Below are 11,625 nucleotides of genomic sequence, written 5' to 3' on the forward strand. Positions count from 1 at the left end.
AGGATTTTTAAACTTTCAAAATCTCGTTAAACCTACAATTACAGATGAAACGGAGACTGAAATGAAGAGCTCAGAATCTCAATTACTGCTCACTATATTCACAATGCGTTATCAACTCGCTTCAGTTTTCCAAAATAACTTCAGTATCTTGTCGTCCAGTTGGCGTGACCAGGAAATACATTGTACTCTGTACACAAAATGAGCTCTGGCAAATGTCAGCCACAGATTTTGGAACTGCTTTGCTGCTCATTACTTGCAAAATAAAAAGTGTTTGTGGGGAGGGGGAGGGCGAGAATGTGTTTAAAGAACGCCTGTTAAAAATCTACAGGATCCTCAAGTGATCAAAATAGAGACATTTATAACCCACTGTCGTGAAAGGGTAATCACAAATATAAAATCATTTTTAGTGAAGACATACACCGTGCAACAGAACCATTTATATTTAACAAACCTGCTCACAGTGCAGGAGATGTGCACGTTTTGACAATGATCTTTGAGACTAATGAAGGGTTTTTGGTCTTACTGGCGATGTACTCAAAATCAGATTAATTCTGGATTTTAAAATTCTTATCCTTGTTTTCAAATCCCCCCATGGCCTCGCCCCTCCCTATCTCTGTAATCTCCTCCAGCACCAAAACCCTCCGAGGTCTCTGCGCTCCTCTAATTCCGGCCTCTTGAGCATCCCCGATCTTAATCGCTCCACCATTGGCGGCCGTGCCTTCAGCTGCCTGGGCCCCGAGCTCTGGAATTCCCTCCCTAAACCTCTCCGCCTCTCTCCCCTCCTTTAAGATGCTCCTTAAAACCTACCTCTTTGACCATCTGCCCTAATATCTCTTTATGTGACTCGGTGTGAAATTTTGTTTGATAACACTCCTGTGAAGCGCCTTGGGATGTTTTACTACGTTAAAGGCGCTATATAAATGCAAGTTGTTGTTGGTTATGTATTCAAGCGACTGTTATATGGGGACATTGTTGACCCTTTTCAGAATTGTCAATCATATATTTGAACTCATTTTGGTCATCACCGAATGTCTGCTTGACATTGGTCGCACTTGCATCTCAGAGTCAGAAGTTCATGATCTTGGTTAGACCACACTTGGAGTGCTGTGCACAGTTCTGATCTCCATATTATAAAAAGGATATAGAGGCACTGGAGAAGGTGCAAAAATGTTTCATAAGTATATCCTCTTAGTTCTGGTATCATCCTTATCAGGAAATGCTCAACAGGCCGAGGCTCTTTTCTCTAGAAAAGAGAAGACTGAGGGGTGACCCGATCGAGGCTTTTTAAATGCTGAAAGGATTCGATAGGGTAGATGTAGAGAAGATGTTTCCCCTTGTAGGGGAGTCCAAAACTAGAGGTCATAAAGATAAGCTAGTCACTAATAAATCCAATGGGGAATTCAGGAGAAACTTCTTTACCCAGAGAGTGGTGAGAATGTGGAACTCGCTGCCACAGGGAGTGGTTGAGGCGAATAGTATCGACTCATTTAAGGGGGAGCTGGATAAGCACACGAGGGAGGAAGGAAGAGAAGGTTATAGAGTGAGATAAAGAGGGGTGGGAGGAGGCTCATGTGGAGCATAAACACCGGCACGGAGCAGTTGGGCCGAACGGCCTGTTCCTGTGCTGTAGACTCCACTCGACACTCCACGACTCGGGCACGTAATCTAGGCCGGCACTCCAGTGCAGAACTCGGAGGTGATGGTGCACCTTCTGCCCTTGCCCTTCCAGGTGATGGAGGTCACGGGTTTGGGAGGTGCCAGCACTTTTTTACAATATCGTAATAAAAAATCTCACCACAAAGAATTACAAACCGTGTCAAGAGGTTTTGTTTAAATCTAAAAAATGAAGCAAAAGTAGATTGTGAAACTTCCTCATTGCTGATTGTGCTTTCAGATACTTTCATTGGTTATTGTGAAGACTTTCTCTTTCGATTAAACATTCCTATAAGAATTCGCTCAGTCAGTGGTCAGAAAGTCACTCTTGCTCCAGCAATCTAAACAACCTCAAACCTGCGGAATGCATGTGGTTAAATGACTGCAAAAACCAATGGGAATCCACTGCAAGAGGAAATGGGGGCAGGGGGAGCAATACTGGCGGGCCATGGATTCTGGCCTCCTTCTTAAGTGTATCTGGTAAATGGGGGTGGGGGAAATAGGGAGCATACTTGTTACTTACACTGTGCCAGTTCACATCATCACAGGGCAAAAGTGAATTATTGCCAGTCGGACACATGGTTAATTGTACAAGGGACCAGAGCCCACTCTCCAGCATTAGCGCTTCCTGCGCGGGGCCCGACAGGAGGTAACGTTTCCATGTGTTGTGTCCTGTGGGGTGCACTTTTCTCAGCGGGGTCTTGGCTTGGGACCTGCCATGGTATTTCGAGCTAGTGGGTGCGGCGGAAAATTGAGGCACCAGGTTCTTTGTAAGCAGCAGCCACTCGAGTTAAGTTATTAACACAGGAACCCGGCCGATCGTACCCGCTCTCTTGCTGCACCAGGTGTCCATGCCATGTGCCGAGGCATTTGATGCGGTGAGAGACAAAGGGAACAAGTCAATGCGCACACACCCACTCACTCACCCACCCACCCACGCACGCACCCACCCACTCACTCACCCACGCACTCACCCACCCACGCACTCACCCACCCACGCACTCACCCACGCACTCACCCACCCACGCACCCACCCACGCACCCACCCACGCACTCACCCACCCACGCACCCACCCACCCACTCACCCACCCACCCACTCACCCACCCACTCACCCACCCACTCACCCACCCACGCACCCACGCACTCACCCACCCACTCACCCACCCACGCACCCACGCACTCACCCACCCACGCACTCACCCACTCACTCACCCACGCACCCACGCACTCACCCACCCACGCACTCACCCACCCACGCACTCACCCACGCACTCACCCACGCACTCACCCACGCACTCACCCACCCACCCACGCACTCACCCACCCACGCACTCACCCACCCACGCACTCACCCACCCACTCACCCACGCACTCACCCACTCACCCACCCACGCACTCACCCACTCACCCACTCACCCACTCACCCACGCACTCACCCACCCACGCACTCACCCACCCACTCACCCACGCACCCACCCACCCACTCACTCACTCATTCACGCACTCACCCACACTCACTCAGGGCAACAGACCAAAGTTGAACTGTGGAAAAGCAAGAATGGATGTTTGATTGATTACCTTCGGACATTGGTTAAGTATTTATAAAACTTTCCCTGGTGAGAGTAAATGGTTGCTGCAGAGTCTATGATATGATAGATGACATATGGTCTGTGGAAGGAGTGGGCTGGATGAGCTGAACAGGATTTTCTTCTTTCGTGCTTTTATATTTTCAGGAGTTACTGACAGCAACGTCATTCTAAATGTAGTTTTAACTGGTTCTTATCAAAGAGTACGAGGTTCAGGACCAGAGTTCCGTGGTACTGTTGTACTCAGGACATACCAGAGTAGAACATGGTATACTAACCCTGCTTCCGTTGATAATTCTGTAAGGAAGACCAGAAAAAAACTCATTTGTATCTGTCGGAATACTAGAAACTGAGCCAAATACCAAGTTTGGGATTTTGACTCAAAAGCAACCAGCTGCTTTGCTATTTCACCGTTTGAGTTAAATTTTGGTTTATTATACAAAAAGAGTTTCCGGCAAATCTCTGTGTCAAGAAGCACCTAAACACTGGATTATAGTAACTAACTTCAGAACACCCTGCAGAAGCATTCGGAATAGCAAAATGCCCCAATGAGATCTCTGCTCTCCTTCACTTCTGGCCTCTTGTGCATCCCTGATTTTCATCGCTCCATCATTGGCGGCCGTGCCTTCAGCCCCCGAGCTCTGGAATTCCCGCCCTAAACCTCTCAGCCTCCCTCTTCTCCTTTAAGACGCTCCTTAAAACCCACCTGTCCTAATTTCTCCTTATGTGGCTCGGTGTCAAGTTTTGTACGATAACGCTCCTGTGATTTATGACGTTACAGGCCATGTTCTCTTTAAGCTGTGCGGCGCTCTGAAGGTCCCACACAGCCGGTTTTTAAATGGATAAACTGCGCATGTGCGGTATTTTGAATGGGCCACACGGCTCGTTAAAGGGGCCACACGGCCCCCCAAAAAGTTACAGGGAACATTGGTTACAGTCACGGTAAAATGTAAAATGTCGTAAAATGTTTATTATGAGGGTGAGGTATCTTGGTTCAAGAAAGCTCAGATAAATAGCCCCGTTTCGCCTTCTGTTGAACACCTGACTGAAGGGGCAGGACACTCCAGCATGCATCGACGCTAGTTACAGCTGGGCCAGTCAAAGCAATACGATGTGATATGCGCGAATAATACACGAGCATTGCAAGCCAGCGAGGAACTGCCGCCCTGTTCACGTGCGCAGTTGTATTGAGAAAATCATGGAAGGACCTTGGGTTAAAGTAAAACCTCCTGAGAACACTACTACAATAGCAAAATACTGCGGACGCTGGAAATCTGAAATAACAACAGAAAACGCTGGAAACACTCAGCAGGCCAGGCAGCATCGAGGAGAGAGAAACAGAGTTAACGTTTCGGGTCGAGGACCCTTCGTCAGAACTGGAAAAGGTTAGAGGAGTAACAGATTTTTAAGCAAGTGTAGGGGCAGGAACAGGGGGGGGGGGGGGGGGGGAGAGAGAACAAAGGGAGGGTCTGTGATAGGCTGGAAGTCTGACTGACAAAAGGGATGATGGTGCAAGGCAAAAGGAGATGGTAATGGGACAAGTAAAGAAACAAAAGATGAGTCTAGATGAGGTGTAAATGGCGATGGCAGAGTCATCAACAGCTGCCATGTGAGAAAAAAAAGGAAAAAAAAATATAGGGCCAAAGTTCTGGTCTGAAATTGTTGAACTCAGTGTTGAGTCCAGAAGGCTGTAAAGTGCCTAATCGAAAGATGAGGTGCTGTTCCTCGAGCTTCACTGGAGCAGTGTAAGAGGTCGAGGACAGAGAGGTCAGAGTGGGAGTGGAGCGGAGAATTAAAGTGACAGGCGACCGGCAGCTCGGGGTCACCTTTACAGACTGAACGGAGGTGTTTCGCAAAGCGGTCACCCAATCTGCGTTTGGTCTCCCCAATGTGGAGGAGACCGAGAACACGTCCCTTGGTATTTGGCAGCTCTTAAGGCTGAACGCTAAATCTAAAAACCTACTTTGTGACATTTTATTTTCTAACGCTCCAACAGCCGTCCCAAATACAGGAACAACCATAACGACTGAACCAGTGTCGGCTCTCCCAGGCAGCCCTGGAGGTGTTGGATAGAATGTCCCAATTTCAGTATTAACCAGAGCGCTGACTGAAAATAACATTTTATTGCAACAGTGCACTTTCTCCCGCCCCCTGCCAAATCGGGCAGGATTTTTACACTTCCATCTTTGTTCCTTTTCAATAGAAGGTATATATTTTTTTTTTATTTTGCATTTTTTAATGCCCAGTATTCGATTTTAATCAATTGATGGAGATTGTGAACAATCAGTGTGTAAGAGCGCGGCACGGCTGTCAGTGAAATTTCTACACAGAAACCACTGCCAACAGGACGCACCCAACAAGAATACTACACAAGAGACAGCGGGCAATAATAACCCCATTTAAAAACATACAAGCTTTCATCATAACTATTAACTTCTAGGAACATAGAAACAGGAGGCGCTCATTCATCCCCTCGAGCCTGTTCCGCCATTCAATCAGATCATGGCTCACCTGTATCTTAATGCCCTCTACCCGCCTTGGTTCCATATCCCTCAAGAAAGACAGACAGACTTGCATTTCTCCAGCGCCTTTTACGCCCTCAGGACATCCCAAAGCGCTTTACAGCCAATGAAGGACTTTTTGAAGTGTAGGCACTGTTGTAATGTTGGAAACGCAGCAGCCAATTTGCACACAGCAAGCTCCCACAAATAGCGATATGATGACCAGATATGTTTTATTTATGTTGATGATTGAGGGATAAATATTGGCCCAGGACACCGGGGAGAACTCCCCTGCTCTTCTTCGAAATAGTGCCGTGGGATCTTTTATGTCCACCTGAGAGAGCAGACGGGGCCTCGGTTTAACGTCTCATCTGAAAGACGGCCCCTCCGACAGTGCGGCGCTCCCTCAGCACTGCACTGGAGTGTCAGCCTAGATTTTTCGTGCTCAAGTCCCTGGAGTGGGACTTGAACCCACAACATTCTGACTCAGAGGCGAGAGAGCTGCCCACTGAGCCACGGCCAACAACAATTTATCAATCCAAGTTTTGAAATTTTCAACTGACCCCCAGCCTCAACAGCTTTTTGAAATCCAGTACAAGCTTATTGTGAATCCATGCGTAAACCCCGCCAATTCTGCTGGCCACATAACTGGGTACATTCAGCCTCATGTTTACATCACACGACTGGTAACATTCCATTTGTGAAATTTAACTCCTTGAATCGTGTGGATCTGATCGTTTGTGACATTAAGTAGCCTCTTTAAGGAACCCTGTCACCCATCTATGGCTGTTGAACAGTTTTCTTTCTGTAACCTCAGTGTAGCAACACAAATCACAGCACAAGTTATTTGCGTCACATAATTGTACTGCTTGTACATGACAGGAAGGCATAATCTGGATGGTGCTTGGCTCTTGCACAACCAACTGGCAAATACTCCCTTCCCAACACAGCACTGTTAGAGAGGAGGGAATTCAACTTCATCTTTCGGCAGAGCGTAAGTGGGATCTCTCTGGGGTCGAGCCAGCCAGCTGGTCCATAGTATTCCACCACACAACAGTCCACACCTGACCAGCCAGCCTGGCTCATCAATGGGATCGGGAGGTCAGAAGTGTTACTGCCAGACGGAATCCTAACCACTCACCTCCACATAACCCTGCAATCCAATCCCCTGAAGGGCATAGTGGTCCTAATTGGACAAACATCAGGAAGCGGGCCAGTGCTCTGTGCTGGGAAACATGTATTTTTTTTTAGCTGGTTAAGCTCCAGCAATAACCGCTCCCCCCCCCCCGCCCCCGCCCGTGTAGAGAGTTCTTAAGCTGTTGCCAACTTGTGGCCAAGCTCAGGTATGTGGGATGTAACCCTCCAGGGTGACAGCAGCACACGCCTTAACGGAATGGAAATTCGAGCAGTGAAAATCTTGCAGCAACTTGCTAGAAAGACTGGGGATGCCTTTCTGTTTGTCAGGAACCCAGCTAACCCGTACACTATAATTTACTTTAAAATCCACAAGGCCCATTTCGATTAAATCACCACATTCTGCAGCTCCAAACTTTGCCATTACTCCCATTCTCCCCACAGCTATTTGCTGTGAAGGTGAAGCAGTCGTCACTTCCATATGCCCACCAGAAATTTGAGGAGAACTTCACTTAAAAGCTGAAGAAAATCCTATTCTCCCAGTGCCGAGTATTCTACCTGTGTGACAGAGCAGGAACGTATCTCATACCCGGAGGCCCATCGTTACAGGTCTCCACTCAGGTCGTGGGTTCAAGTCCTAACGCCAGAGACTTGAGCATAAAAATCCAGGCTGACACGCCAGTGCAGTACTGAGGGCGCGCCGCACGGTCAGAGGAGACATTAAACCGAGGTCCCCTCTGCTCGCTCAGGTGGACGTAAAAGATCCCATGGCACTATTTTGAAGAGCAGGGGAGTTATCCCCGGTGTCCTGGTCAATATTTATCCCTCAATCAACATCACTAAAACAGATGATCTGGTCATTATCACATTGCTGTTTGTGGGATCTTGCTGTGCACAAATTGGCTGCCGTGTTTCCCACATTACAACAGTGACCACACTTCAAAAAGTACTTAATTGGCTGTAAAGCGCTTTGGGATGTCCTGGGGACGTGAAAGGCGCTATAGAAACGCGAGTCTTTCTTTCACTCGCACCCATAATGGATCTGACCCATGTCCATCACAGATACGCCCCAGAGCTTTCCAGTCACCGAAACGGAAATCAATGCTTCAGATCCACCTGGAGACCAATCCAATATCTCCAAATCAGCCTCCAAGCCAGTCCCAAGTGCTGGGGGGGGGTGTCGTTGAATGGAGTCACTCCAGAATGCTCAGCTAACTGGAGCAACTCAGAGAAGCATGGGGTGACCTGATAAGAGTTCTTTAAAGATTATGAAGGGGTTTGATAGGGTAGACATAGAGAAGATGCTTCCACTTGTGGGGGAGACCAAGACTAGAGGCCATCAATATAAGACGGTCACTAATAAATCCAGTAGGGAATTCAGGAGAAACATCTTTACCCAGAGAGTGGTGAGAATGTGGAACTCGCTACCACAGGGAGCGGTTGAGGCGAATAGCAGATGCATTTAAGGGGAAGCTCGATAAACACACGAGGGGGAAAGGAGTCGAAGGATATGCTGATGGGGTGAGATGAAGAGGGCGGGAGGAGGCTGGTGTGGAGCAGAAACCCCAGCACGGACCAGTTGGGCCGAATGGCCTGTTTCTGTGCTGTAAATTCTGTGTAATTCTAGGCCACTGTGACTGGGAGTGAAAACCATGGTACAACTCCCTTGGACGAAAAAAACAGCTGACTAAATTGAAGAGTTCCCTCTCTGTGTTTCCTAATGATACAAAGAGGATGTTCTTTGTACTGGAAGTACTCCCTCTAGGCTAGGGTGCACTTCTTCTTGAACATGCCACCTGCGCCAGATGCACCTGTACCATAAGCAATACCACTCACTGGAGCTGCTGCGGGGTTGCTTCTTATACATAAAGTTTTAAAATAATTTGTGAATAATGATAAGAATTGAAGAATCTCTAGCAACAGGAAGCAAATAACCTTGCACGGGCCCGAGTTCACGTATGACGACTGAAGTACCTTTGCTTTCCAACTCATCCGGCAAGTCACAGCAGCACCAGACTTGGAAATACAAACGTAATAACAATTTAAAACGCGCAGCCTCCACACTGGTTCCGATCCAAAGGCACGAGTTTGCAAATTTCCAAAAGAAAGCTGGACAGAATCATGGGTCGCAGCCACCAAGAAACACCAGCAGAAATCCCCAAATCCCCGTCACAAATCTGGAATTGAATTTCTACGTCGTTGATAACCAGTGACCTCCAATTCTGGGCCATAACCCCTCCCAACATGGTGAAGAATCCCATGTAATAAAATAGAATTTGACTGACTCAATCACCACTAAGCCCAGGGTATGATCGGCTTTACTAACTTTTAACCGTGGTTTGTTTGGTTGATGGAGGGGGATGGCTGTCAGCAACGATCAAGTGTCCCCAATCAGCAGATTTCTCCTTACCGTGCTCCACAAACACATTGAAATGCTGAGCTCCATGTTTGGCTGCCTCTCTCCTCCCTCCTTTGATAAAGTGCAGCGCAGGCAGAGTCGGCCTCCTTTGGTCCGCAAGAACTTTGCCTGGTTGTTGCCCCATAAAGTAACCCACTCCAGGTCCAAGCAATTACAAAAATATATACTCCTTTACAACCGAGAGTGATGGGGGGTAAGAGTGAGGGGAGCAAAGAGGGAAGTGGGGGGGATAAACGTCCCAGGGCCTGGCCTGGGTGAGTGGGGGGAATCACAGGCTGGGGGCAGAGAGGGGGGGGTCAAAGAGGGGTTACAGGCTGGGGTCAGAGGCTAGGGGTCAGACAGGAGTCACAGGTTGGGGAGGGTCAGAGGCTGGGGGGGTTCAGACAGGGGTCACAGGTTGGGGAGGGTCAGAGGCTTGGAGTCACACAGGGGTCACAGGTTGGGGGGTCAGAAGCTAGGAGTCAGACAGGGGTCACAGGTTGGGGGGTCAGAGGCTTGGAGTCACGCAGGGGTCACAGGTTGGGGGGGTCAGAGGCTTGGAGTCAGACAGGGGTCACAGGTTGGGGGGTCAGAGGCTTGGCGTCAGACAGGGGTCACAGGTTGGGGGGTCAGAGGCTTGGAGTCAGACAGGGGTCACAGGTTGGGGGGTCAGGGGCTTGGAGTCAGACAGGGGTCACAGGTTGGGGGGTCAGAGGCTTGGAGTCAGACAGGGGTCACAGGTTGGGGGGGTCAGAGGCTTGGAGTCAGACAGGGGTCACAGGTTGGGGGTCAGAGTTCCCAGCCCGGGGGTAAGGGGGAGGAGGGTTGATGATTACTCTCTCGATTCCCTCACGGGGCGCTGTTTCGGGCCGAGTCCGTTCCCACCGGGTCCCCTTCACTCATATTTCTCTTGCTGCGCCTCGAGGAGGCGGGGGGTGAGGAAGTGGGGTGAGGTTGCCGAGCTGGAAGAAGCCGCCGCCGCTCCGTCTCTCCCGCTCCCTCAGCCGCCGCCGCCGGCCGCCATCTTTGGGGCTTCGGCTCCCGGGCCCAGGCCACGCACGGTGCGTCTGACGTCACCGCGCAACCCCCGCCGCCGTGCGCTTGACGTCAGAGGAGCCTCTGCAGCTGGAGAGACCCATAGCAACACACTAACCCCATAGCAACACACTATCCCCATAGCAACACACTAACCATAGCAACACACTAACCCCATAGCAACACACTAACCCCATAACAACACACTAACCCCATAGCAACACACTGATGTGCCTCAATGAATCCGAGACTCAACGTTAACAGAGCAAAGCAAGGCTTTTATTAACTCAGAAAGTAATACACAGTGGAGAAGTGTCTCTCATCCAGAGATCTGCTGTACTGCCTGTGAGACACGCTGGGGCCTGCTTAAGTAGGGGCCAGGTATGGGCGGAGCCCTACACACAATACAATACAGGTAAGGAAATGAAACTGAAGCTAAAATACAATACAGGTAAGGAAATGAAACTGAAGCTAAACTCCCCTGCTTGTCACAGTCACAGGCACAATCAAACACAGAGAATACAGCGTGCCTGATGAATGGCATATTTCATCACATTCACCCCTTCTACAGATTTAGTCTGTTCGGGGGTTTGGTAGTCCTCTGTGACCGACGTAGCTGTTGTGGTGCCGCGGGTGTCGTCTGGGTGTCTCCGCTGGCCTCCTGGGTCTCTGCCGGGGGCGCCGCCAGGGTTGTTGAAGGGGTAGTTGGTGGGGGCACCGTTGGTCTATGTTCTTCCGGGGGTGATGAAAGAATAGTAGGTGGGTAAGAGTTGCTGTGATCGTTGTTGCTGTTGTTGTCGTGGTTGTTGTCGTTACCGGCTGGGGCGACGTCTTTTATGGACACGGTGTCCTCCCTTCCGTCGGCGTGTCGGACATACGCGTATTGGGGGTTGGCGTGGAGTAGGTGCACTGACTCCACGAGAGGGTCCGTCTTGTGGCCCCTCACATGCCTTCGTACAAATACCGGACCTGGGGTGGAGAGCCATGACGGCATGGATACGCCTGAGGTGGATTTCCGGGGAAAGACAAACATTCGTTCATGAGGCGTGGCATTAGTGGCAGTACACAATAGCGACCGTATCGAATGGAGCACATCTGGGAGGATTTCCTGCCAGCGGGAGGTAGGGAGGCCCTTGGTCCTTAGAGCTAGAGTGACTGCTTTCCATACTGTCCCGTTCTCTCGCTCCACCTGACCGTTACCCTGGGGGTTGTAGCTGGTGGTACGGCTCGTGGCGATCCCCCTGGACAGCATGTACTGGCGTAGTTCTTCACTCATGAAGGACGCCCCCCTATCTGTATGGATGTAGCTCGGCATA

General features: G+C 49.7%; 1 protein-coding gene across 1 annotated transcript in view; it reads right to left on the reverse strand.

Annotated features, from left to right (window-relative positions):
* The window catches only part of abl1 (abl oncogene 1, non-receptor tyrosine kinase), a 230,514-nt gene extending 220,195 nt beyond the window's left edge, over positions 1-10,319 (reverse strand). Inside the window, exon 1 of the mRNA XM_085965314.1 lies at positions 9,287-10,319. Coding sequence (XP_085821440.1) covers positions 9,287-9,419 — 133 coding nt within the window. The 5' untranslated portion in view covers positions 9,420-10,319. The remainder of the gene's footprint in view (positions 1-9,286) is intronic.
* Positions 10,320-11,625: the final 1,306 nt, after the last annotated feature.

Source organism: Somniosus microcephalus, chromosome 23 (assembly GCF_052327205.1).
Source record: "Somniosus microcephalus isolate GS21.2 chromosome 23, FLI_Smic_1.0, whole genome shotgun sequence".
Lineage (NCBI taxonomy): Eukaryota > Metazoa > Chordata > Chondrichthyes > Squaliformes > Somniosidae > Somniosus > Somniosus microcephalus.